This window comes from Geotrypetes seraphini, chromosome 10 (assembly GCF_902459505.1).
Source record: "Geotrypetes seraphini chromosome 10, aGeoSer1.1, whole genome shotgun sequence".
Classification (NCBI taxonomy): domain Eukaryota; kingdom Metazoa; phylum Chordata; class Amphibia; order Gymnophiona; family Dermophiidae; genus Geotrypetes; species Geotrypetes seraphini.
In genome coordinates, this window is record NC_047093.1 from 32,247,434 (window position 1) to 32,275,225 (window position 27,792).

At 43.2% G+C, this 27,792-nt stretch overlaps 2 protein-coding genes across 7 annotated transcripts in view; one reads left to right on the forward strand and one right to left on the reverse strand.

Annotated features, from left to right (window-relative positions):
- Positions 1–556: 556 nt before the first annotated feature.
- Positions 557–10,848, forward strand: AANAT (aralkylamine N-acetyltransferase). The gene is made up of 4 exons (XM_033959791.1): positions 557–752; positions 3,016–3,300; positions 7,605–7,759; positions 10,348–10,848. Exons 2-4 carry the CDS (start codon positions 3,144–3,146, stop codon positions 10,651–10,653), a joined length of 618 nt encoding a protein of 205 aa, XP_033815682.1. The 5' UTR covers positions 557–752; positions 3,016–3,143; the 3' UTR covers positions 10,654–10,848.
- Positions 10,849–24,466: 13,618 nt separating this feature from the next.
- RHBDF2 (rhomboid 5 homolog 2) overlaps positions 24,467–27,792 on the reverse strand; it is a 152,506-nt gene continuing 149,180 nt past the window's right edge. For 5 of the 6 annotated variants that reach the window (XM_033961734.1, XM_033961735.1, XM_033961737.1 and 2 more), the window contains one exon: positions 24,467–26,132. In XM_033961734.1, the coding sequence (XP_033817625.1) occupies positions 25,713–26,132 (420 nt within the window). In that variant the 3' untranslated portion in view covers positions 24,467–25,712. The remainder of the gene's footprint in view (positions 26,133–27,792) is intronic. The other variant, XM_033961740.1, reaches the window with a different exon arrangement.

Sequence of the window (27,792 nt, forward strand, 5' to 3'; positions counted from 1 at the left end):
CGTCTGTTTCAGCCTGATAATAAATGCAAAAAAGAACATTCCAATATCTAATTGCAGCCTAGGAAATGGTTGTGTACCGTCTGTTCCGTATTCCATTTGTTACACATCTGTTATGCATTGGTCACAGTTCAAGGGGAAAAGTACCAATAGGATGAATATTTGAAGCTTAAAACTCATGGACCTTAACTCATTCATTCACTTGTGTTTTATTCCATCCACTCCATTCACAAATTTCAATAGTTAATCACTAACAATTTTATATATGTATAAATATGACATGCTCAGGCCCACAACCAATATGCTTAATTCAAACGAATATAAGCAAAGGTTGTCCTCAGGACCATCAGAACATCCTCACAGTCCCATGCCGCCCTGTAGAAGAGTAAGGGGTTATCTTCCACTAATGCTACCATTCCACCTCTATATAGCAGGGGCTGCTAGCCCAAGACTTGAGTGGACTATATGTCCCAGAATGCACTGGGCTCTACAGCTCAGTGCTAAGACAATTTAACAATGCATCCTTGCTGGGTCAGGGGGCTGGACTCGGGAGGGATTCACAAATGAGAGTCCTTTAGGGAGGTTCCCTGGGATAGGGGGCAGGATTCACAAAGGAGAGTCCTTCAGACAGGTCCCCTGAGAGAGAGAGGATACTGAAGGAGAGAGACCTTCCTTAGCCGTAGCTGCATTCAAGCCCTGGGGAGGACTGGAGTGAGAAAGCTAGCTGAGAACCCATCCAGGAAAATACTAGCGAGGTGAGCTAATCCAAGACCTCTGTAAACTGAACCTGCATGTTTAAATGTGGCTGTCCTGTGTTTGGGGTGTGGCAGCTGAGCTGAAGCCAGTTGAGACTTTTGGAGAAAAGGGATTTCTTTCTTCTAAATATTCTTCTGTTTGGATTATTTAACAAGTGAAGTAGGAACCAGACTTATGGTGCTTTAAACCTGTGAAAACTGGGGAAATTGACCAAAAGCTGAGGTTGCTAGACTGAATGTGATATGGCTAACTGCCTAAAGTGCACAGGCTGCTGCACTAGCCATGGGATATAAAAGTTAAAAGTATATCTTTGCCTTTCTTGGGCCTATGAGGGAATGGGCTCAGGTAGATGTCTCAAAATAAAATCTTTTGTTGCACCTTCTAAAGTGGTTTATGTGTGCAGATTGGGTGAATGTGCAGGGTTCCTGGAAAACCCGGTCAGGAATCGCTCACATGCCCTTATAGACACAAAAGTAACATAAAACGCTTCATCAGCATATTCACTTATCCTTATATGATGTTGGCTGATCAAATAACTGACATCCTTTGCTATTTAAAATGGAATCCCAACTTCAAATCCCTTCCAAACAACCCCTAGACTCGCGTTTCACATAGTTTCCTCAGGCACCTAACTGTAGACATCTTTTACAGAATCTGGGCATTAAGAAAGAATGCTTACCTTATTTACATCCATTTCAATACAATATGTAGTTAAATTTAGCACAGATGTTAACACCCGCACTTGAGTGCATATTGTATTGAAATACATTGAAATGGATGCAAATAAGGTAAGCATTCTTTCTTAATGCACAGGCGGTAGCTCTGCATTGCACAGAAAGATATGATGGCCTCTTAATGCTGAAAAATTAATGCCAGATTTTACTATAGTAAAATCCGGACCCCCCCTAGGCCCGCCCACCAAGTTCCACCCATCCCCGCCCCATTATGCCCCAAGTCCTACCCCTAATGCCACCCTGCCCCTGTAAAGGAGGAAATGTCCAGGGAAATCCAGACGTCTGGGAACCCTAGGTAAGGGGCAGCATTGAGGGTTTTGAGGAGAGGATGTCTCATCAGATTGAACTGTCAGTTTTGTCTTTTTTTACAAACCAAGGGAAATCCATGCGAGTTTTAAGTGCTAAGTGAGAAACTAACATATGCGCAAGTCCAAGCAAAACCCGAAGTGAAGGCACACGTCTGCACCTGTTTATCTGTGCTTAAATGTGAGCTTTTCAAAATTTAAAGTACTGACAATTTTTGAAAGGCTTATATAAAGCACTGAATAAGTTTCAAGTTTATTATTTGTTATACCGCCTATTCAGACTTCAGAGCGGTGTACAGAGCGAGTTACAGGTTAAACATACATAACACACAGTTTACACTTGCCGGGATCTGAAAGTCCCTCCTTGAAGGCCGCAATCCAGTCGGGTTTTCAGGATTTCCCCAATGAATATACACTGAAAGCAGTGCATGCACATAGATCTCATGCATATTCATTGAGGAAATCCTGAAAACCCGACTGGATTGCGGCCTTCAAGGAGGGACTTTGAGACAATTTGCCATAGTTACAGTGCAAGGTTTTTCAATACACATTTTTATCCTAACAGTTTACATACCGACGGTCTAGTACCAATATACATTTCTTTGTAATCCATCGGTCATGGAAGTTATGTTTTTATTGCTGTCGCAAAGTTGAAGAGTCCTTCAAGGGATCTGATCTATGGGGGCAGTTGATTCCAGTGGCTCACATCTTGGTCTCTTATCATCTCTCTGTCCCACCCATGCCATAACTGCATCTCCTTCCCCCTGGGGGTTGTTACGGATGCCTTTTCAGCAGTCCGGGAAGTGGAGGTTCTGACCTTGGCATCAAACCAGAGAAATCATATGCAGTGTTAATCAGAATTATGTACAATTTGAGCCACCAGGCCAATCCATCAGGAAATGTTTCCTGGTGACCTTCAAACCCTTTTCCAGTGAATCTCAGCTCGCCTCTTAATCCTAATGGCCTGGCTGCTTTTGTGAAAAATGCTCCTTTTGTTTTCCTGATCCATCACAGTGCCCCTAAGTGCCCACCAGCTCTACGGTTCCTGATTTTCTGCTTGTCTGTTTTTAAATTTCATGTTTGCCTAATGCGTCATTTCCATGATGAACTGTTGCGGTTACCTCCCATCTCTGTTATAATTGTACCCTGCTGGCTTTTAAAGTATGGCGAATGTGTGTTTGTATTGTGTATATAAACAGTTGACTCTATATGTCTGTTTACAGGTCTCTCCGGTTGTCAACGAACCGCACAAGAACAAATCTAAAATATGGAAATAAGTGCAATTTAAAAAAAGAAGAAGAAAAAAAAAAAAAGAGACGATTTCCTTATAAATAGCAGACATTTCTCCAGAATGTCTGTTCTCAGTGCTCTTCCCTTCTTGAAACTTACTCATCTGAGGTCCTCTGGACGCTCACCTGTCCGCCAGAGGCGGCATACACTCCCCGCCAGCGAGTTCCGATGCCTTACACCAGAAGATGCCATCAGTGTTTTTGAGATTGAACGAGAAGGTGAGAGCTCTCTTCTCTGTCTCTCTTTCTCTCATTTCTGCTTCTGTACTTGCTAATGGAAAATCCTTCAGCCTTTTTCAGGAACACAGCTGACTCTTAGACATGCCTTTCTTTTTAAAGAATATATCTTTCAATTATGTTAACCATTTGTGGCTCCTGAGTACATCTGTTTGACAATTATACAGATACATCGGTATCTTTTAGACATATATGAGGGTAGTTTGGAAAGCTTGGTAAAAAAGCAAGTTAAACAATGTAGTCTCCATCGAGGGCTATACACTTAGTCCAGCGAGTTTCCAGTTTTTTTCATCAGCTATTTTTCCTACGATATGAAAAACTGGAAACTCGCCGGACTAACGACCTCTTTTACAAAGCCACGCTAGCGGCTGCATTGCGCTAATGGCCCCGAAGCCCATAGAGATTTAAAGGGCTTCGGGGCTGTTGCCGCGTGGCTTTGTAAAAGAGACCGTAAGTGTATAGCCCTCGCTGGAGACTACATTGTTTAACTTGCTTTTTTACCAAACTTTTCAAACCACCCTCGTATTCATATTTATTTAAAATATTTATAGCCTGCTCCATCCTCAGAATTCCTATGAGCATCAGAGCTTTTATTACTGCGGCCTGTGATTTAAAAAAAACAACAACCAAATCCTAACGCGGCTTCATAAAAAGGGGATGGGGGGGGGTTAATGTCTTGAAATTCAAAGTAACTCATAGCTACTTTAAATCTAATTCATCAGTAAATGGGTAAGCAATGCAGTTCTTTTTCTTTTTTATTGATAATTTTATTATACCATACAAGGTATATCAACTCCTGAAACAGAAATGTTTCACAATCCAGGCATAATCATTTCAGCCTAATCTTAGTAATAAAGAGGAACATGGAAGGGGAGAACAGAATCAAACATTACAGTATCTAAAAAGATGAGAATAATCCAAAGAAAATATTGGACAATGGTCTTACATAAGCCCTGCTCAATAAGAGAATTCACCTATTAATTCCGTCCAATTTTATGAAACTTTAATTTAGCAACATATACCCCCCTCGTTGACAAAGCCGTGCTGCAAAAGCCCCCAAAGCCCTTTAAATCCCTCTGGGCTTCGGGATAGTTACCACAATGGCAGCCGCTAGCATGGCTTTGTGAAAGGGGGGGATAGAATTTTCCATCTAAACAAATGTGATCTTAGTGAAAATAATTTATTCTTCTAGAGATGAGTAGCAGAACATTCTCTGCCTTAATCTTCCCTTAACTCTAGCAATACACATGGGTTGTACACTACTATTAGTAATCACTTTTATAGCGCTGAAAGGCGTATACAATGCTGTACAATTTGACATTTATAGGCAGTCCCTGTTCAGAAGAGCTTACAATCTAACTTGGACAGACAGACATGACATATACACGGAATGAAACTCACTACACTTTTTTCTTATATGTTCTGAAAGAGGTTATAGAGGGGGCTATTAGTTGGGCATATTTTATTCACAGTGGGCTCCTTTTGCAAAGCCGCGGTAGAGTTTTCTACCGTGAGCCGGCGAGGTAAATGCTCTGACACTCCTAGGAATTCTGTGAGCATCGGAGCATTTACCTCGTCGGCCTGTGCAAATTAGTTTGTCAGGCTGTCTCATTAGTGAGCCTACGCTGTCTCACTTAATTTCAGCTGCATGCTTTGTGCTGCTGGCTTTGCTCTTCTGCTTTCTGCTAACTTGCTGCTTGGTCAGTGCTGGGTGTTCGGGTTGTCCCTGGTGAGTGTGCAAAAGGCAGATTTGCGAATAATAGAGGTGGCAGGCAGATCTGCCTCATGCATGTTCACCGGGGATGACTCGTAAGCCCGCTCGTGTATTTCAGCCAAAGACCTGGCAAAAATGGTCATGCTTAAATTTAGTTACACCAATGCAAGTTTATGTTGGTATTCTACAGTATAATGGAATTAGGGCATCCAGATGCTAACCTGTCCTGGGGGAATCCCAGCCTGTCCGTTTTTCAAGATATCCCTAATGAATATGCCTGAGGCATATAAGAACATAAGAGGTGACAGACATGCAAATCTGCCTCAGGATACTGGGCTTGATGGACCTTCAGTCTGTCCTGGTATGGCAGTTCTTACATTCTTATGTGAGCCAAGTATAGGACAATCAAGCCATTGTGACATCACGGATGAGTTTGGCTCTTAGGCATTGGTGGAATGAGGCTTTATGACATCACAATCTGAGCTCTGGAATGTTGCTACTCTTTGGGTTTCTGCCAGGTACTTGGGATCTGGGTTGGCCACTGTTGGAAACAGGATACTGGGTTTGATGGACCTTTGATCTCTCCCAGTAGGCCAATTCTTATGTACGTGTTTCCTTTCAGTCATCTCCTTAGAACTTGCAGGTTCCATGGAATCCTTTCCCACTTCTGGTTATAACCCTTTGGACTTGGTTCTCTGGAATTCAGGGTTGAAAGTACATCTGCCTATCATGTGGAGCAGTGAATGCCTTTAATCTATGTGCTGACATCTGTACTGGCCCCCTTTTTGACAAGCCTATTACCACCTTTATAATTTCTACTTCCTGCTTCTAGTTGTCCCAAAAATGTACCTATTAGCAAGTAAACAACATTAACCAGCAAATAATGAACAAAGACTACAGTGTGGACAAAAAAACAGGCCGCAGCTTCATTTACTGTTCAAAAATTAGATTAAAAACTTAATTTACCATTACTTGAGCTGTGATACAAATAACAGTGTGAACACAAAAAACATGAATAAATCAAACATTGCTACCCACCATGACAGCTAAGTAGCGTGAGCCTTCGCCAAATTACCATTGTTTTCAGCCTCACAAAAGCAGCTAAGGTTTCAGAAAACCAGCTGGGACCTCCTTGTTACTATGCTGTGTCATATGACCCATAAAATCTTAATTTCAACGCTATGTGAAATTGAGGGCCAATTGCTACCTCACATATAGAAAATTAGCTTAGGTTCCTGCTAGCTGCGACAAACACTACCCATATAACAACTGCTTACAATGTTAAAGAACAAATTCAGGACTGGATGTCACAACATGCCCATAATTAAACAAAGGAGGGTGAAAATGCCACCTCTGAGGAACAAGGGAACTGACCTGAGTCCTGGGGTGTGGTTAAAATAGCTGGGCTGTATTCCTCCCCTGCTAGTAAGCCAGCCACTAGTGACTCGAGGATTCTGCACCAATCGGAAATAAGATGTTCCCTTGGGGTGGCTCAGATGCTGGTCCCTTCCTCCACCCACTATCCGGCATCGTTACAGAGCTGGTTTGGGAAACATTCCATTAGTTAAGGTAGGGGGCTTGAGATAGGCTCATGCCTTGGAAACTTCCTGCAGGCAAGGTGAAGAGAGATGCTGAGTCATGGTGGAGGATGCAACAACTTCTAACCATAGAGAACCAGTAGCTATATTTACTAGTATTTTATTGCTTTCTATGGATGATTGAGGTTATCATTTTATCTATAATCACACCCTGAAATGATTTACTGACATTCTTCATCCAGCAGGGTGTCATCATGAGAAATTTTCAACATTTTCCCCATTTTCATTTGCACACCAACTAGAGAATGACACGGGAACAACCAACGAGAGAATGACACGGGAACAATTTTTCCCCGTCCCCGCAAATTATTTTACTGTTCCTGCCCCATTCCTACAAGCTCTGTCCTCATCTGCACAAGCCTCAAACACTTTAAATTCATTCCACCAATGCCTAAACTCTGTCCTCATCTGCACATGCCTCAGACACTTTAGAATCATAAGTAGCAACATTCTAGAGCTCAGATTGTGATGTCATAATGCCTCATTCCACCAATGCCTAAACTCTGTCCTCATCTGCACAAGCCTCAAACACTTTAAAATCATAAGGCTTGTGCGGTTAAGGCTGAGCTTACAAGAATGGGGCAGAGACAGGGGCAGGGACAAAACTTGTGGGGAAATTGAGGTCCCACGGGGACAAATTTGCCCCCATGTCATTCTCTAATACCAATCTAACATCACCAGAAATAACTGGACTGAGCTTGAGATAGTAGAAGACAAATCATGTAACGAGAACGGCCTATTATTGAATTTTGTCTTCAAAGCACTCTTTCTAAGATTCTGATCTGAACAGTCATACAGTTTCATACACATTGGCACTAACTCGTAATAATATGAAGATGATCAGAGTTATTTTCCTTGTTTCTGCAGTCAAATATTATGGGCTCCATCAACTTGTTTCTAATGTGCTTTGGACATGTAATTAATTAGAAATAGTTCTATATGGGGTAACTAAATGTTTCTCTCTCTCTCTCCAGCTTTTATTTCTGTTTCGGGCAACTGTCCTCTCTACCTGGATGAAGTCCGCCACTTTTTGAATCTATGCCCAGAGCTCTCCTTGGGCTGGTTTGAAGAAGGTCAACTGGTGGCTTTTGTCATTGGATCGCTCTGGGACCAAGAAAAACTCAACCAGGTAATCCCATCATTTTCTGAAGATATGTTATGTAAACCAGAATGTAAAGGGAGGGGAGGATGAGATAAAGAGAGGAATTACTCTCGAAGAACGTAGGGAGAGGGGAGACATGATCGAAACATTTAAGTACCTCACGGGACGTGTCGAAGTGGAAGATGATATTTTCTTTCTCAAGGGACCCTCGGCCACAAGAGGACACCCGCTCAAACTCAGGGGCGGAAAATTTCATGGCGACACCAGAAAGTATTTCTTCACAGAGAGAGTGGTTGATCATTGGAACAAGCTTCCAGTGCAGGTGATCGAGGCAGACAGCGTGCCAGACTTTAAGAATAAATGGGATATCCATGTGGGATCATTAGGGCATAGACAGGGGGTGGGTAAGCAGAATGGGCAGACTTGATGGGCTGTAGCCCTTTTCTGCCGTCATCTTCTATGTTCTATGTTTCTATGTTACATAGAATTCTAAAATAGGAACTGTCTGTAAAAATAAGGGAGGGAAGGGTAGCAGTGCCGCCCCATTGTAACAGCCATTATCTTGCCAACATTGAACTCCAGCTGAAGGAAAGGTGAATGATTAAGGAGATGACAATTACTGAAACTTTTAGATTCTGCAAACTTGGGCCATTGAAAGGACAGACCTGGAAGCCCCTCAGTCAGGAAAGAGGGGCGACACCCAGAGGGGTTTGACAATCCTTCAAACAGGAAAGAAGACTATCCCCCCAAAAACCACACAGTGAAACACTGAAATTAAAACAGAAATATTCACAGCTGTGAAACAGAAATATCAAACGTTCAAGCAGAAGGTTTTGGCCAAGGTTGGAAGGTGTGGTTCATTGGTAGAGCTGCTGTCTCTACACCCAGAGGTTGTAAGATCAAATCCCAGTGCTGGGCTAGTCACTTAATCCTCCTGTGCCCACCACTTTGAAATGCCAAAGCCACAAAAAGGCAATATACAAATCCCCATTCGCTCTCCCTTCCCAAATTATTCAAATAAACCACTTTGAAAGTTTCCATAAATGGCAGATTGCCTATGCACTAGGGGGGTGGAGGGATGGAAATAAAATGAGATTTTCAGAGACATTAATGGGACTAGAGTAGACTGAAAGACCCAGCCACTCTGGAGCAGTAACCAGTATCTCTGGGCAACCCAAAACAGTCCGGTTCAAGGTCTCTAGATCCCATCCATATAACCAGTCATCACAGCAATAAGTGAAAGTGTTTTATTTTGTCAGCACTGGGAGACAGAGATCTGCTCCATGCATATTCATTAGGACTAGCCTGAAAACCCGATTGGCCTGGTGGACCTCCAGGACAGGGTTGGGAACCACTGGTTTAAAGAATCATGGCCAATGGTGCCTACCAGAAAATGTTGATGTTTGCCAGGGTTTAACTGGGCCTACATTGCAGATGCCTAAGTTCTTTTGAGAATTGCATCTGATGGGGCACCTAAGGTCATCTCCACCACTAACCACACCTACTTTGACCTTAGGCACCATCTAGACCAGTGGTTCCCAAACCTGTCCTGGGGGACCCCCAGCCAGTCAGCTTTTCAAGATATCCCTAATGAATATGCATGAGAGAGATTTGCATACCTGTCACTTCCATTATATGCAAATCTCTCTCATGCATATTCATTAGGGATATCTTGAAAACCTGACTGGCTGGGGGTCCCCCAGGACAGGTTTGGGAACCATTGATCTAGACCAGGGCTGCCCAAATCCGGTCCTCGAGATCTATTGGCAGGCCAGGTTTTCTGGATATCCACAATGAATATGCATGATATCTATTTGCATGCACTGCTTTCAATGCATATTCATTGGGGAAATCCTGAAAACCTTATTTATTTATTTATTTATTCATTCAATTTTTTAGCCCGTCCTCCCAAAGGAGCCCAGAACGGGTTACAAAGTACATCCATAATAATCCAGACAGAGCAGAGATGACATAGTTTACATAAATTACAATATAGACATGACAATGATTTACAATATAGACATGACAATAAAACATATGTACTAAGTAGCATCTGGTGAGATTAGGTGGCGTAGGTGTGTTGACTGGGTGGCATTTCAGAGTGAATGACTTTAAGGCGCTGGGTTAGTAAAGAGGAAGGTTTTCATGGCCTTCCTGAAGTTCCAGAGTCCACCTAGTGATCTGACTGGATTCCGGCCCTCGAGGACCGGAGTTGCCCACCCCTGTACTGGCGCCTACTTTTTTTAAAATGAGTTTTTAAATCGTAATTTAACAGCACGGTCAATTACCCTGCCAATTAAAACCAGCGGCGGTACAGTACCTACCACCATTGAACTTACAGCATCATTTATAGAATCTGACCCCCTCTACATGGGGAGGAATTAATTAAGATTCTTAAATTAATTAGCACAATAACGATTGAGAGAAACAGAGGAAATGAAAAATAGGAGTCAGAAATACCAAAAATAAATGCTGCTATCTTCTGCATCTGTAGCACTGGTTAAGCACTAGGTAAGGCCAACTTTGCCATAACACAGTCAAAGCTTAAGGAGGAAAGTGGATAGCATCACACTAAGAGGAAAGGACTAAACACTGCTTTTGCCGTCTCTCTACAGGATGCCTTAACTTTGCATAAAGCCCATGGAACTACTGTTCACATCCATGTGCTGGCAGTACATCACACCTTCCGCCAGCAGGGCAAAGGCTCCATCCTGATGTGGCGCTATCTCCAGTACCTCCGTTGCCTCCCTTACATCCGGCGGGCTATGCTGATGTGTGAAGACTTCTTGATTCCATTTTACTCCAACTGCGGTTTCAAGGTGCTGGGGCCTTCCGAGGTCACCGTGGGAACACTGACTTTCACCGAGATGTATTATGCAGTGCAAGGTCATGCCTTAATGCGCAGAAACAGTGGATGGTAGACTAGTTCTCCCTTTCTCCCCAATCAACTTTCGCGTTTCTCAGATGGCTTTCGGGATCTTCCTCTTACCCAGAGATAAATACAAACCAACACCGCAGAGAACGGATGAGGCCATGCAATCTGCCAAGATCAGGTTTTGATTGGCTAATGAAGGACATTTAGGAACAAACTACTAGTTAAATGCTATTCAAGGACAGTGGCGTAGTAGGGTGGGTGGGGGGGGACTACCTCATGGGGGAGGGGCACCAGCACCTCTTCTCCTCTCTATCCCCCATGTACCGCTGAAAATGTTCGCCGGTGTGAGCATCTTCCAAGTTCTGCTCACGCCAACCTCAGCCCCATTCTACTGTTACTTCCTGGTCACAGGACCAGGAAGTGACATCAGAAAGGAGCTGTGGCTGCCGCAACAGGTAAGATGCTGCTCACACTGGTGAACATTTCAAGAGGTACAGGGGTGGAGGGTGCTCAAAAGGTAGGGAAGAGTGGGGGCGGGGGAAACCACCACCCCTGGCACCAACATCCCTCGCTATGCCACTGTTCAAGGTCAATGGTTCTCAATGTATACAAATCTTTCACAGCATGATAGATTTGAGAACCATTGCTATAGGCACTCAACATAATTAGGGAAGAACTTCCCCGCTCTATCTAGATAATCCCACAGCCAGTCAGGCTTGCAGGATAACCACATTGAAAATGTATGAACTCCGATTGGCAAGGTAGCCCGAGTATATTCAATGATACTGTGAAAACCCACTTGGTTGTAGAGCAGGATAAGTTTAAAAATCCTGAAGCCCAGTTTAAATGCAACTGTACTAGAAGAAAGATGGAGCTTAAAGTTTAAAGGTTTCTGAAAACTCTTCTCATTAAGACACACAGCACGAACTGAAGAAGAAACTAAAGGAGGAACACGGTTAAAAGAAAAGGCACACATCTTTTCTTTCCTCCCAGTGCAAAACAGAATATAATAACTACACTTCTCTCTCCGTATCTGCAGTTTCCGTATCTGCGGATTAGCTTATTCGCGATTTTACGGCTGCTGACTCTGTCCCCTAATTTTCATCACTGCACTCAGCGTTTCACATTGGAAATCACTGCTCCCGGTGATTCCTGAAGGAAATTGCTGCTCCCGGCATTGTACGGAGCAAATCGCAGGTCTATTTTACCGAAAAAATGCAAATAACATGCAAAAAGTTATTTGCATTTTTTTTTTGTATTTACAGCTATGTTCTGCCTGCATCCCCCGCAAATACAGAGGGAGAAGTGTAATATTAATCTGAGCTTCATGTAATTGGAGGGAACCGTGCCAATTAACCCTTTAGCAGAAACTACTGCATTATTGTAGGTTTGGGGAACTTTTAAAATTGCCTTTAAGGAATAAGGCTGCTTTTAATTTTTGGTTTCACTGAACATTCCTGCCCCTCCCACCCCCCTTTTCTTCTCTCCAGCTCAGTCAGAACTAGCATAGGCACAGGCTCTGGCACCATGAGCCTTCATTTTATTTTAAAAATTGCTGCTCTCCACACAGTAGTGTAGTGGGGGGGGGGGGGGTCACCTGGGGCAGTGGTGCCACTCCCCTGCTCCTTCCACACCAAACCCCCCTTCCCTCCTCACCCATTGTACCTCTTTAAATCTTCACCATCGCAAGCAGCTTCTCCAGTCTGCTGCACATGCTGGCATTGGCTTTCCCTCTGGCATCACTTCCTGGCCAAACGACCCCAGGAGTGATTTCAGAGGGAGCCAGGCCAGCCTAAGCAGCAGGCTAGAAGAGTTGCTGTGTTGGCGAATATTTTAAAGAGGTATGGTGGGCGAGGAAGGGAGGGCACGAGCGTGGAGTGGGGATTGGCGGCACCTCCACCAAGATGGCACCTGGGGCAGTCTGCCCCCCCCCCCCCCCGGACACACCACACCACTGTCTCCACTTTTCCCCCTCCTTCACTGTTGAGGCATTGTAGCAAAATTCTAGAGCAGGGATTCTTAACCTTGTCCTTAGGACACACCGAGCCAGGTTATCAGGATACCCACAATGCATCTGCAAGAGATAAATTTGCATGCACTACCTCCATCGAATGCAAGTGCATTGGGGATAGCCTAAAAACTGAGATCTGGGTTGAGAACCCCTGCTCTAGAGTTAGGAGCGATGCAGCTTAAAGCCATGAACTCTGAGAACCTGGCCGCCTGAGAAACTATTACATACCGGCCTTAGACACATTTACCGTAATGCAGAAATGTGTTATGCTCTAGCCAAAATGCATTTTGTTTCATGGAAGAGCTGCCTATCTGTTGTTGCCATGATTTGCTGAAATGCAATCTGTATATATGTGAGATATACATCATATACTGTACATTGTGCTGTTTTTTTTTTTAAGTCTAACATCTCCCTCAGCTTTGCTAAGAGCAATTTTAGCGAAGAATCCTTCTGTAAGCTTTACCCAGTTCCTGTACTTTATTTATTTGTTGGCAAATAAAATGTCTTTTTCACCAACTTGTTCCTCTCCTACTTTGAAAACAATTAGCACCTGTGGTTAGGGCCTATAAAGCAAGCCTTAGTTGTCCACTAGCAGCCCTACAGGGCAAGATTTTTCACAAGACAAGTTTTCATCCTAATGCGACACATATCGAGAATCTTGTATCAATATACATTTCTTTGCAATCTATGACTCATGGGCGAGGGAGTTAGGTGAACAGGTATATTTTTATTGCTTTCATAAAGTTTGAGTCCTTCATTGGAGATATATCTGTCTCTGTAAGAATTTTGGTTTTACATTCCCTGTCTTAATAAAGTGGGTTTAATTCTATAGGCTGCCTGATATCGTACTGTTTCAGAATCAGTATCACATTTTGGGTTTGGCTTGTCCTCCTTGCTTCTGGGCTTTATAATATAGTAAATATAGAAGGATGGTGTACAATAGGGGTGCTTGTGCTGGCCTGGCTCCCTCTGAAATCATTTCTGGGTCACGGGGCCAGGAAGTGATGTCAGAGGTAACACTAATGCCAGCGCAAGCAGCAGGCTGGAGAAGCTGCTCACGCTGGCAAAGATTTAAAGAGATACAGTGGGCTGGGGGGAGTGGTGTGGCGGGAGGGGCATCACTGCCCCGGGTGTCCCCCCCCCCCCACTCTCACTATGCATAGAAGAGTGCAGTATCTCTCAAACTTTGCGAGCTGCGGCACACAAGTGGCATCACAGTTTGAGGGCACCCAGAAGTGCACAGGTGTCGACGCAATGTCACATATATGCATGACATCATTCCATCGACATCTGCACCTGTGTAGAAGCCCTCCAGACGAGGACCAGAACCACCAGTGGGGGGTGCAGAAAAAGAAGAGGCGCAGAGAGGAGAGATGCCAGGGCGGAGGAGAGGCGCTGGTGGCAGCTGATTGGCTACAGCTGTCTATTGCAAATTGTGTAATGCAGCAGATTCCAGGTCTGCCCCAACGAGACGCCAGTGTGGGCTGACAGGATGTACCTCTCATGGCGAGAGCAAGATCCTGTAGGCAGACAATCGGCGCCATCATCTCTCTTCTCCTCACACCTCCCCTCCTCTAGCATCCTCCACTGGCAGTGACAGGTTCAAAGTCATGGCTGGAGGGCCTCTGCACATACAAGGACATCAACATAATGACATCACACATCATTGCGTCAACATCCATGGACTTCCAGCTGCCTTCCGGCTAGGGCATCAGATTGAGTGTGCTGGCCTGCCAAAAAGTTTGCAGGACACTGGTCTACAGGATGTGCCTCAGGAACCTCATTTTGTTAATTACTTTAACCTCATCTTGCCTCAGCAACAGACTAGAGAACTTAGTTGTACAGTGTATGAAAAAACATGTATTTATTCAATTTTCAAGGGAGCTCAGCCTGGTTTACATGAATTTATTCAGGTACTCAAGCATTTTTCCCTGTCTGTCCCAGTGAGCTCATAATCTATCTACTGTACCTGGAGCAATGGGGGGGCTAATGTGACTTGCCCACAGTCACAAGGAGCAGTGTGGGTTTGAACCCACAACCTCAGGCTGCTGAGGCTGTAGCTCTAGAAATCAAAATGTAGTAAAAGTGAGCCAAGTAAAGGATAATCAAGCTGTTGTGACATCACTGATTAGGTTGGCTCTTAGGCATTGGTGGAATGAGGCATTATGACATCACAATATCATTTGTGGTTATTAGAGGCTAAAACTTTTCATACTATTTATTTATTCATTTTCCTATACCGACTCTTCTGCCCTTCCCCGCACTGAGTCTGCGGTTTTAACCCACGGGTTTAAACCATAGGCTTGCTGGGTTAGTAAAACTTAAAAAAAAAAATCGCAGCTTTGATGGCTCTTAGACGCTTGCACAGACCATCTACAGATGATGTCTGTATGCGTCAGGATCGCTCTAGTGATCCATACGGTGGGTGGGAGGCGTGTCAACAATCATCCTCATTTGCATGCAGGCCTTTTATGAATTCGTCGGCCTGCATGCAATTGGGCACGGATCGGACACGGAATCGGAGGGTAAGTAAGCCCTGTGTGAAATAATCTTAAAATTGTACTTTAAGTGTGTGATGGGGGAAGTGATAAGTCAACTGGGTGTGTGTGAAACAAAGAAAAAGTGTCATATGATTGTGTTAGGTTTTTAAATTACTATCAGCATCGGTGCATTAAGCACCCCGGGCCATAGTAGAAAACCTCTACGGCCGCACAACATATGAGGGCCTATCTTCCACTTTATTACTTTTCTATTACACTGTCAGTAAACTCCTCAAAACAGAAACAGGTTATAAAACGATGTCTAAATTAACTGCTCTTCGTAGAAATAGGCTCCCTCTTTTCCGGAAAATTTGGGCTCCCTTTCTTGCTTGGAGTGAGAAATTTCAAGCTGTGGTACTTTAGGATTTTCATCCATCACTGGCGCTTTCACTACCCACACTGCTATTTTGACAGTTATACCTTATTGGGGAGGAGGGTTGGGTAGTGGAAGGGGAATGCTTTAGGAAGTATTTTGTTAGGTTTTGAGTTTTATTTTAATTTGGTGAATCACTTATTTAGTTTTACTAAACAAAGTACAAAATTGGTAAAAGTATAAACATATATTTAAGCATACAATTTAAAAGCTAAAATAATGGGTTAGACAAATAGACTTACAGACCAACTAAAACACGAGGTAAGAGGGATCAGAACTATAATTCAGTGTCTTAAAGTACAGGAAGCATTGTTTAGCTATGCTCTGAAGAGTGAGTATATTGTAAGTGGAATCCATAGTATTATGTTGGTTGTACATTTATGATTTTTATGCTTTTTAAGGTGCAACATCATCTTTTTTTTGTATTTTGTTTTATATGGTTCAATAAAATTTAGAAACTTTAACCCCCCCTCCCCCCCCCAAAAAAAAAACAGGTTATAAAAGCCAAAACAAAGAAGTCAATCAGGCATCAACCAGCTGCAAAAAGGCAACTTGGAATAACACTATTCCCAATCCAAAATTTAAAATCAAGACTGGTCCACTGCTTGTGAGATTGGACAGTTTGATGTGTCATAGTTAATAAAAAAATCCAGGAAAAAAATTTGTCAGTTACGAGCTCTTTGGGAACCCAAGATTATCCAAATGAATAAAAATGAATGGACAGAGGGCAGGAAAAAAAAGGCTATAGATCAAACAGGACCTTTGACAGCACTACTGGCAGGTTTAAATTGAAATGGAAAAATGGAAAGAGTTGCCCACCTCTTTCAAAAACACCAATACTTAAATGATTTTAATCATTTTTAGCCATGTTTCTATCATGAACATTTTCAAAAGTAATAAATACATTTAAAAAAATGTAAATGTATGCAAATATAATGAACCTGCACAGACAAAACATCACCGCCCCTATGAAGAAATCAAGTCCAAACATTTCTGTGGATGATAGTCAAACTTGTCCCTAAAATAACAAATGTACTTAATAGTAATACCATGGATGATGGTAAGAAAAGTCTGACTGATACAGTATATCCAGACTTAGCAGAGAACTCTGTTCATCCTTCAAGCTATATTACCTGACCACTTCTAAAAGTTCTTCCGCTATAGGCCACCATACAATGTCCAACTATTCCATCAAAATGACCAGGCAAATTATATTCATTCGCTAGGCACAGTTTTGATTTGGTGCATTACAGAAATTATATTCCTAGTTCAGCTATGAAATATACTCAGACCAACCTACAATTACTGTCCTCCAGAACTCCTAACTAGATCCCAAATGTATGCAAACTGTTCTTGTAAATATCCCTGATGGATGTCGTATCCAGACCCTTTTTGTGGCAAGGAGTGTATTCACGATCTGATCTAAGAACTGTTGCACCGAAGGACTTCATACACATCCTACACCTATAACAGCTCTTACAAAAGGACACTATCATTTATTCAATCGATCTTTGAGGTTGTTGAAATATGGATGAAGGATTTCAGGTTAAAGCTTAATCCAGATAAAACAAAATTTTTCTTGGCTTCTCCATCTGATATGATCAAATACGACCCAATAAGACTGAATGGCACAACTTAGTCTATCCCGTCAATTGTAAAAATCCTGGGAATCTATTTTGATTTCCACATTAATTCTCTAGTTAGGAAAACTTATTTCTTACTCTGGAAATTAAGAACAATTAAGTCGTATTTTGACTTTTTCTCATTTAGATTGCTGGTTCATTCTCTTGTTCTCAGTACATTGAATTATTGTAATGTGCTCTATCTTTCTATATCCAAGAAAAATCTAAAAATGTTGCAGATTATTCAAATACTACTCTGCATTTGATTTTTGGGCTAAAAAGATCCGATCATGTGACATAGTATTACCATAAACTGCATAGGTTACCAAGAGTGATTTTTAAGTTTGGCTGTATCTGTATCTCAGTAGGTTATTACCCAGTTATCTCATGGATCATTTTAAATTTGCCAATAGAAAACATCTAAGTGATCTTTGGCTCTTTGATTTTCTTTCTGTAAAAGGATCAATAATAATAAAACCCTAAGTGCGCATGCGCACTTAGGGTTTTGTGATCCCTGCCGCTGTGTTTTCTGTTCCCTGGCCGAATTCTATTATAGAACACGGCGGCAGGGAACACTCCCGAGCTTTCCTCCCTCCTGTCCTCACTCACCAACTGCTGCTGACACCTTCAAAGGAGCCTGGTGAGGATCACGGCTGGCTGTAGCAAACCTCACAGGCCGCACAGCACCTCAGTAGCATGTTTTCTCTGACGTACACGATCGCGTCAGAGGGAATGTGCTATCGAGATGCAGAGTGGCCTGCGAGGTTCACAAAAGCCGGCCACGAACCTCACCAGGCTGCAAATGACCATGCTGGACAGGAGGAGCAGGTAAGGAGTGCTGCTGGACTGGGGGGAGCAGGGAAGAGGGACAAGGGGAGCAGGGAAGAGGTGCTGCTGGACCAGGGGAGCAAGGAAGAGGGACAGGGGCAGCAGGGAAGAGGTGCTGCTGGACCAGGGGAGAAGGGAAGAGGGACAGTGGGAGCAGGGAAGAGGTGCTGCTGCACAGGGAAGTGGGGTGGGGGAGGGAAATGCTGCTGCTGCACAGGGAAATGGAGGGGGAGGATATGCTGCTGTTGCTACTGCACAGGGAAGTGGGGTGGGGAGGGAAATGCTGCTGGTGAGAAAAAGGGGCTGGGGCTGAAGGAAAATATAGGAGAAGGGGGGATAAAAATGGGTTTGGAGCTGAAAATAGGGGACATGTGAGGGAAGGAGGCTTTACTAGCACCCGTTAATGTAATGGGCGTAAACACTAGTGTGTGTATAAATGCTTCCTTAGTAAGATCTTAGCATATCAGGCAGCATTATGGGATAAACAAATTAGTATTTATCTTTCTATCTCTACTTCTTATTTGGCATTTAGAAAATTAATGAAGACTGATCTATTTGGCAAATATTTTAATTGTGTTTATACATGTATATTTGTATTTTAACTTTTGTTAACCACAAGGTTGCTGCGGTATATAGGACATTTTGTTATGTTATTGACGCTGGAGTACCCCCTTGCCAGACAGATTTTCAGGATAGTCTCATGCATAGTCATTGTGAATATCCTGAAAACATGACTTGCAAGGGCATGGTCCAGGACCGACTTGGGAAATACTGTCCTATACACCCCCAGGATCTCACTTATCCTTTCATGACAGACATAGAAAGCTCCACTTCTGGATTCTGGACTTAGCCCCTACCTTTCATATCAGTTCAAGGTGAGTTACATTGAGGTACAGTCAGTGGAGGTCTTACAATCTAAGGCTGTGCTACTCCCTCCACTCCTTTTGTAATGCTAAGTGAAAGCAACACCTTGCCTCAATCATGCCACTCCTTTACATGTACAATCATCCAAACATTTAATCCAACACTACTTGCCCTCTGGTAAGCCACACTTAAAAAGGGTCTTAAGTGACACAGGCTGTAAAGAAATTTTAAAGCACTTCAAAATCAAGTCTTGCCATTTCAGGTTTTTTCTCTTTATTCAATGAAGCATTCATGCCCCTCCTTAAAAACGGGCAGGACAGGTTTAAGAAAACAGGTGCAAACCACCAGCTCAGTGTCATCAATACAAAGCTGAAAGACTGAAAAATCTTTTAATGCATATAAAGGTTCCCTAGATGTATAATCTATGTACAATATTTGTCTCGCATTAAATAAATTAAATACAAATATTTTCATAAAGTTTCTCAACGTAATGGCAAAGGAATAGTAAGAAATGTTGCTGGCAAGTCCCACAGGATAAGGTGAGAGGACATATCTTCCTCGAAGGCTCTTAAAACCAGTGTTGGACTAAAAACCACCTTAGTGCCTAAGTTACAGAGAGGCTTGTGCAAGTGGCTGGCACGTCGCGTGTAGTTATACTTCATAGAAACCAACTCAAATTACAGGACAAAACCAAAAACACTTCATCCAATCAACAGGGCATCAAGAGGAGCATTTCAACCATGGAGGCTAACAAAGGCAAAATATCTGATTTAGTGCATACTCTAATAACCAAAATAAATATGTGTGGAATGATAATGGTGGTTGTGTGTTACAAAAGCAGCAGGCGATATCCTGGGCCATCATACCCAGATCTAGGTTTGAAGTGATCCTGGCTGCAGAAGGAAGTTGTTTGGGTGGCTTTGCACTATTCAGGATGTTCAACATTCTTGAACAGGGCCGGGGGAACGAGGGCCGCAATCCAGTCAGCTTTCAGGATTTCCCCCAATTAATATGCACGAGACCAATTTGCATACAACGGAGGCAGTGCATGCAAATAGATCTCACGCTTATGCATTGGGGAAATCCTGAAAACCCGACTGACTGCAGCCCATGTTCCCACACTCCTGCTCTAGAACCACCACTCTTTTTGGCACCGTTGTTGGTAAAAGGCTCAGGAACTACCAGTTCAGGTAGTACTGAAGTCAGGAATAGGGCACACTGGCAGCTGTGTGGTATTGTGGGATAGTGTTCATAATGGCACAACAGTCTTGCTATTACAGAACTGAAACCAAGTTGGAGATCAGCACCATGGTGCAAGAAAAGGGTACTTGTTACATATACCAAATGACAGCCAATCAAGACTGCCACGCACTGCCAAAAACCTGTGCCCTTCAATTTCCCCATCTAAGCACAAGATAAACCCAGCCCTACCATATAGAAGCTGCAACAGCTGAGCGTACTTGGGTATCACGAGTACAGAATTAGCCAAACCTTGTACAGTAGCACGCCATCACCAGCAGGGGGTTTCTGGGACTTGCTATGGCACAACAAAAAGGGCTCACAGAGTGGGAGTGAGGAAGGACAGAATGGAGGCTTTTGGGAAGTAGAGAACTCAGACTACGGAGGTATGACTAAACTAGATTGCAATCCTTCTCGTGTCAGGTATGCTGGAAGTCTGCCACATTGGTACAGGGGGTTTAAATTCAGTTCTCAGACACACCTACTTAATTTTCAGGATACCTACCATAAAAATGAAGAAGATAAAATTTGCATGAATTGCCTCTACAGCAGGGGTGTCCAACCTGCGGCCTGAGGGCCGCATGCGGCTCCGTGAAATATTTTGTGCAGCCCCGGTTGAGGGCGATGCAGTGTTTTCCTCTGCTGCCCCCAGGTGTTTACCATCTTGCAGGTTCCCTCCTCTGTCTTGCTGCAGCATTTGTGCAGCCCCAGAAACTTTTTTTCCAGCCAATGTGGCCCAGGGAAGCCAAATGGTTGGACACCTCTGCTCTACAGTATGCAAATCTCTCGTATGTATACCCATTGTGGATATCCTGAAAACCTGTCTAGGTCAGTGTGGCCTGAGGACTGGGTGGAGAACCCCTGCTATAGAACTTTCCTGGTCGACTGTACCCCTTTCATCAGACTTACCAGCGACTCAACCGGATCCATTTGCAACCTCACGCATACATATTCCACTTGAGAGCGCACAGTGGCAGTAGTAAAGACTATCGTAAATGTCGCAATAGACACTGCGCATTCAGTTTGTCGGCCAAAATGATAAACATGCACTTGTAGGCATGTCAAAAATCAGACTGCAACAAAACCCAGAACGAAAAGAACACAAAAAATTGGGGCGAGGCTTCTGTGGGTGGAATCAGATTTTTCTTCTTAATAGATAAGCCTTACTGGCCCCACCCTTAATCAGTGGTGTAGCAAGGGTGGGAGGTGCCCGGGGTGGTGGCTCTCCTCCTCAGCCTCTTCTCTGCACCCTCAGCGCTGGTTCTCCCCGACATCACTTCCTAGTCATGAGACCCGGAAGTAACGTCAGAGAGGAGCGTCGAGGCCAGCACGAGCAGCAGGTTGGAGCTGCTATTCGCCGGCGAACAGCTAGAGGTATGGTGGTGAGGAATTGAAGGCACGCACGCAGTAGGGGAAGAATGGGAAGGAGGGGGGGGAAGAGGTGCTGGTGCCCCCCCCCCACCAAGATGGCACCTGAGGCAGTCGACCCCCTCTTTACTATCCCACTGCCCTCAGGTAAACAGCATGTCTAGTGCATGCACTTTTACTTGGCCAAGACAATGGGAGGAATTACATACAGACTGCAAACTTTCCATGCAGAATTTCTGGTGCATACTTTAGGAATGTGGCTGGAATGCAGGCACACAGGGAAACGCCAAAGAGCGTCCTTTTAAAAATGAGCTTGCAGTCCTTTGCTAGGCTGGAAACACACTACACTTCTCCCTCTGTAGGTGCAGTTTCGATTATTTGCGGTTTTTAGCTTGCTTGATGGCTTCCTCTTTCCCCCCCCCCCCATTACATCAGCTTGCATAGAGAAATCGCCGATTCCAAGCATTTACAGAGAAAATCGCTGATTCCCAGCACTTTCTTCACTGTGTTTTGCCTCTCCTTCAAGAACAGGCCAGGTCTCTCACCATGTTATTCGTGGTTTCACCATATTCACAATGGTTTTTAATAGAAAACAACATATGAAAAAGTTATTCATGGTTTTTCTGTATTTGCGGGTCTGTAAATCCCCTATCACAGCAAATATGGAGGAAGAAGTGTATAAGCCTTTTAAGGTGCCAAGCACATCTGCATAACCAGAATGCACTTCAATAGACCATCAGGTGAACCAAGCCCATCTTAATTTATTTAGTTTACCAGTTTTGAGTGCCAAGCCATCTAGGGTTTAAGTGTCGATTTCTGCTACAATAAATCTCAGAATTGTGAGAGGGGGGAAGGCAGAACCCAGGACTAACTCAAAATATTCCTGGATGGAGCAAAGGAGTATGAACCACTGTAATGTCTCTCTTTCCCACCCACCAGTTCATAAACCTTCAGCCATAATGAATTCATTTTTATATGCATATAATCCTACACACACTTCTGGTAGCAGAACTACCGAATTTGCATATTTTGATTACACAGAAAACCAGACTTTGGAAACCTGAATCGAAGAGAAGCTCACAGAGCCTCAGGATCACAGTTTGAGAACTTAAAAAGTGTGCATGTTGTTCACAAGGCACAAAGGTTAGCATTTTTCACCAAGACCCTGACAGCACCTTTTTCAATAAAGGAAGAACCTTGTTAAAACCTATTTATCGTTGCAAACTGGCCATCTTCACATTCCTTTTTCCTACCCACATGTACTAGGTAGCTGTCCCAAGACTGTCTTTAGGTGACAAGAGAAACACAGTATACTTTCATATTGATGCCCATTATTTTTTGTAGAAAAAATATCTGTGTAGAAAGCGGCTACACCCCAGCGCATGCTTTTGCCCTGGGACAATTTTCAAAGGAAAATAAACGTTTCCTTTGGAAATTGGTGCAAAGTCAGGTCAATGCAGACAACTTGAGGCAGACATTCAGGGTTTTTTAGCCAGCCAAGAACAGCTCCCAGCTGGCTAAATAGCATATATCTGGCTATCCAGCAATATTCAATAGGAGATAACCCGTTACTGGCCTATCTGATGAGCTGAATATTCAGCAGGAGAAAGCTGCCTCATCAGATTGGCCAGTGACAGCTATGCCATGTCTTTGACCAGCCAAGATATAGCCAGCTAGGTGAATGTTTAGCGGCTGACCGGCTAAGTTTTTAACTGCCAAGGCTAGATCACACTTTTAGGCGAATATCTGGCCATCAAAGTTAGTTGGCCAGCCGTTAAATATTGGCAGTGACTGGCTATTTTTCCACGGCATAGCTGTCACTGTTCAATCTGAAAATTTTTAAAAAGTAATCCACCAAATCACAAAATGTTACAGCAGCTTGTTTTCTGGGGGGACCCAAAAGCTGAACAGTAGAAATCAGACTTAATATACTATCAAGGCTCCTAAAATGGCAGTTTTTTAAAAAGTGAAGTTTTTGCATAAAATGTGCTTTTGAAGGGGATGTGGGTGTGTTCACAGGGAGTGCACACTTGTCCATGTCACAGGAGAATCAAAGTGTGTCATCAAGTCTGTTCCAGTTTAGGAGTTTGCCCATCTGCTGAAATGTAATCCAGAATCAACTAACAGGCTTGCCCTCATCTCTGAAAAGGACTCTTAAAATAAAAAAAAAATGACAATTGATGGGGCTGTGAAGCTAAAACATGCCCTTGCATTTAAGCTCTCTAGAGTTTGCCACTTTTTGAGGGATAATGTTGGCCTTTGAAAGTTAAGTAAAAACATCTAATGCTGGGAGAAGGCAATATGCAAATTAAACATTGGCCTTGCTGGCTACGTCTCAACCATTCAAAGAAAATAAACTCAATGACAGTCGCCAGTTACGGCCCGGGCATTGAATTTCTGGTATCGCCACGGATTGTGAGAGATCGCCGGTGAACTCCCACAGTCTGAATATCCATGGGGGGTGGGGGTGGGGGGGAGGAGTGCTTGAAAACTGCTTCCCAGTTTTCACAATCCCTGCAAAGTTTCCCTTTGAAAATAAGACCCATAATGTTCATAGGTAGTTTTTACCATTGGCTGTGTGTGGACTTTCCCATGGAGTCAGTCAACCTTCTGCCCCTGAAAACATCCCTTTTCCACGTGGACAGACACTGCAAAAATCTCTGCAGAGAGGGTGAATGTTTTCAGAAAGTCCATTTTGTACAAGATAAACGTGATTACCCGCATAAAACCTTTCCCAATAGGCTTCTTCTTTTATGTTTTTTGGCAGCTACCCAAAATACTAAGCTCCATAAACCCTGGATACTACAGGAGCACAGATACTCATCTGGTCACTGAGCTGAACTTCTGTCATTGCCTGCCAATGGGCACAGGATGGGTTTGATGCCAGCTTTCTAGTTTCCAGACATACTCAACTGAAAAATATTTAAGACACCCACCAAATCACAAAATGTTACAGTAGCTTGTTTCTTGGGACCCAAAAGCTGAGCAGTAGAAATCAGACTTAATATACTATCAAGGTTCCTAAAATGGCAGCTTTTTTATAGTGTATTTTTTTGCATAAAATGTGCTTGTAAAGGGGATGTGGGTGTGTTCACAAGTGCACTTCACAGGAGAAATCAAAGCGCGTCATCAAGTCTGCTCCAGTCTAAGAGTTTGTCCATCTGTTGAAATGTAATCCAGAATCCATGACCGGCTTGCCCTCATTTCTGGCAAATGTGAAAAGCACTCTAAAATCAAAAACGACATTTGATGGGGCTATGAAGCTAAAACAAGCCCTTGCATTTAAGCTCTCTAGATTTCTCCTCTTTTTGAGGGATAATATTGACCTTTGAAAGTTAAGTTAAAAAAAAATAAATAAATAAAAGATCCATGCTGGGAGAAGGCAATATACAATTAAATTTAGAAAACAGGGTGTTTCCGGCACACAGCAGGCTGTAAGAGATTAGGCAGGGCCAGCCGAAGACTCCATGTGCAGGGTAGGGGGTCTGCAGGCACACAGCAAAGAGTCCTCGAACCGCACTGTTATGATAGCTCTGGGCAGCACCAAATAGCTGCAGCACATACTCCAGGCCCAAAAGAAAGAAAAACAGAACAGGCTCATTCATTTTACACACATTATTAGCTCATAAGGATTTCTTTCACTGTTCCAGCTCCAGATACAAATGGCCCTGCCTATCGTAGCGCAGAGAACAAAAGCCCTCAGGAGTGAGCAAATAAAGTTTCCTTGCTAAGGAGAGCGGAGCATTTCCTGAGAAGGTGATCCAAAAACTTGCTTTCCTTTGTTAAAATCTGCTCCTGCTGCCTGCAGCAGCTCTTGCTACAAATACAATAAGCTCCACACAGGGCTTTTCCTCTGGCCGCCCAAATGCATTTCGGCTTTGTCGCTGTCCTCATCACTTTGCCTTCTGTCTCTCCATAACGAGCACCCAATGTGATAACTTCTAACCATTTCAGCAGAGTCCACTGCCCCTGTATGGAGAGGTGAAACATACACACTTTATAAACCCCCCCCCCAAAAAAACAAAACAAAACAAAACAACTTACATCGCCTCACCTCTCACTTCAAGAGTATAAGGACACCGATCCAGTATGCAATACTGATTTTTGCTGTTCCCATAGACAAAAATTTGTATTCCAACGCGATCGCCTTGATCATCGCCATGTTACTTCTCTGCTGATTAGAGAATCAAACCGGTGCAAAACATTCAAATGGAGCTTCTCCCTTCCAACCCTCATGTCATTTACGTCCTCGAGGGAGGGTTAATGTAAAACTTGATCCAAATCGTACTTCTCACAGAACTTGTTGGTAAAAGGCAGACAGGTGATGTACTCAATCCAGGGCCAGTTAATGGGGTAGACGTACAGCCAAACCACCAGCATTACAAATAGTCCCACAAATATGAGCAACGAAACTATGATCATCACCCGTTTGCGGTACTTGTCCACAGTGCCAAACGTAATGTAAGGGAGAAAGGCAAAAGACAGCAGGAGGCCACTCACAAAACCAAAGAGGTGAGCGATGTTGTCAATCCAGGGCAGGAGGCCGAAGAGGAAGAGGAAGAGGACGATGCCCGAAAGTTTCAGAAATGCTCGCCAAGGTTTGGCCAGGATCTGCCAGCTCTGGAACAGCTCGACGAAGAGACAAGCCAGCAAACCAAATTGAGAGCCTGCTGGTCCCACCTGCCAGGAACAAGAAACAAGTCAGGCTATGCACGTCACTCTTAGACCTTAGGTTTGCATCAGTCTAGGACAGGGGTTCTCAACCCAATTGTTGGGAAACACCCAACCAAGTCAGGTTTTTAGGACATCCACGATGAGTATGCATGACAGATGTCCATATAATGGAGGTAGTCACCAAATATAAAGCCTATTTATTTAGAAATAACTTAGAGTGAAGCTAATAACTTAATTCTTCAATCCATGCAACACTCAGAATAAAGACTCTTATTGCTCAGTTCATTCTTCATCATATAAAATTGCTTCAATAGATATAACTTAGTTCATTTATAAATTTATAAATTCTTTCATTTCTTCTTATGACCTCAGGGCTACACCTGAATTACCTATTTCATGTATAATTCAAGTATTTTGTAGCAAGCCTCCTCATCGGATATAAGAATGAACTTTGACCAATGAAGAGGCTTGATTTATACAATGGAGGTAGTGCATGCAAATCTCTCTCATGCATATTCATCGAGGATATCCTGAAAGTAAGACTGGCTTGGTGTGTGTACCGAGTTGAGAGCAAAATTGTAAGTTTTATGTTGAATTATATCTGTACACCACCTTGGGTGAATCTCTTCATAAAAGCGGTTAATAAAATCTCAATAAATTAATCTTTCATCTTTGTTATACCGCATCATCCCTGACCAAAGGGCTCGGAGTGGTTCATGATAAGAATGATTAAAAACAAAACAATAATACATTAATTAAGATGATCACTCTAAAAGTGTTTTGGGTGGGGGAGAGGGGAAGCTTTCAGGTATTTAGAAAAGATTTGATAAAATTTACATGATCTTAGATTGATTGGTAATTCATTCCAAATAGGAGGTAAAAAATAAATGACAAAGAACAAGAGAATAAATTCAGTGGCATAGCAAGAGTGAGAAGTGCCCGGGGCAGTGGTACCCCTGCCCGCATTGGTGTTACTTTCCCTCTGATGTCACTTCCTAGATGCTAGCACGAGCACTAAAAGTACGGTGGGGTGGGGGGGGGGGGAGTGAAGGTGCTTGTATGGTGGGGGAGGAGTCAGAAGGAGCTAGGGGGTGGAGAGGAAGAGGGGTGCCAGCGCCTCCACCAAGTCGGCGCCCAGAATGGCCCACCCCATCCCCTCTTTACTTTGCCACTGAGTAAAGTCTTAGATTAAATACCCTTAATAGACAAATACATCAAATAATGTGCATGAATAGGCATGAATAGATGTACGATTAGTTTGTCTAACAAGCTTTAGAAATTAAGAGATGTTAAAAGTTCTGCTGATTGACCATAATCAATTTTAAAAGTTATAAGGGCACTCAAACTTAATTTTGGACTTAAGAGGCAGCCAATGAAGACTTCTCAAAAGGGGCGTTACATGCTCAAATTTTGATTTGCCATAAATCGGATGAGCTGTGATATTCAGAATCAATTGTAGCCTCTTCAAATTACCAGCACAATACTACAGTAAACTGAATTGCAGTAGTCCAGTTGTGATAATACAACTGACTGAACAAGAACTGTGAAATGTTGATGATGGAAAAGTGATCTAACTGATTTAAGGCAATGCTAACTATGCATTGTATCACCTTAACAGAAGCTCATGTAAACCACTCTGAATTGACTCCCCAAGTCATTAGTAGTT

What these genes read in the sequence shown, in the direction of transcription:
- AANAT (XM_033959791.1), top strand. Translation starts at nt 3,144, where the DNA reads ATGTCTGTTCTCAGTGCTCTTCCCTTCTTGAAACTTACTCATCTGAGG. An exon ending in TTTTGAGATTGAACGAGAAG is followed by an intron (nt 3,301 to 7,604) that starts GTGAGAGCTCTC and finishes CTCTCTCTCCAG; the next exon opens with CTTTTATTTCTGTTTCGGGC. An exon ending in ACCAAGAAAAACTCAACCAG is followed by an intron (nt 7,760 to 10,347) that starts GTAATCCCATCA and finishes GTCTCTCTACAG; the next exon opens with GATGCCTTAACTTTGCATAA.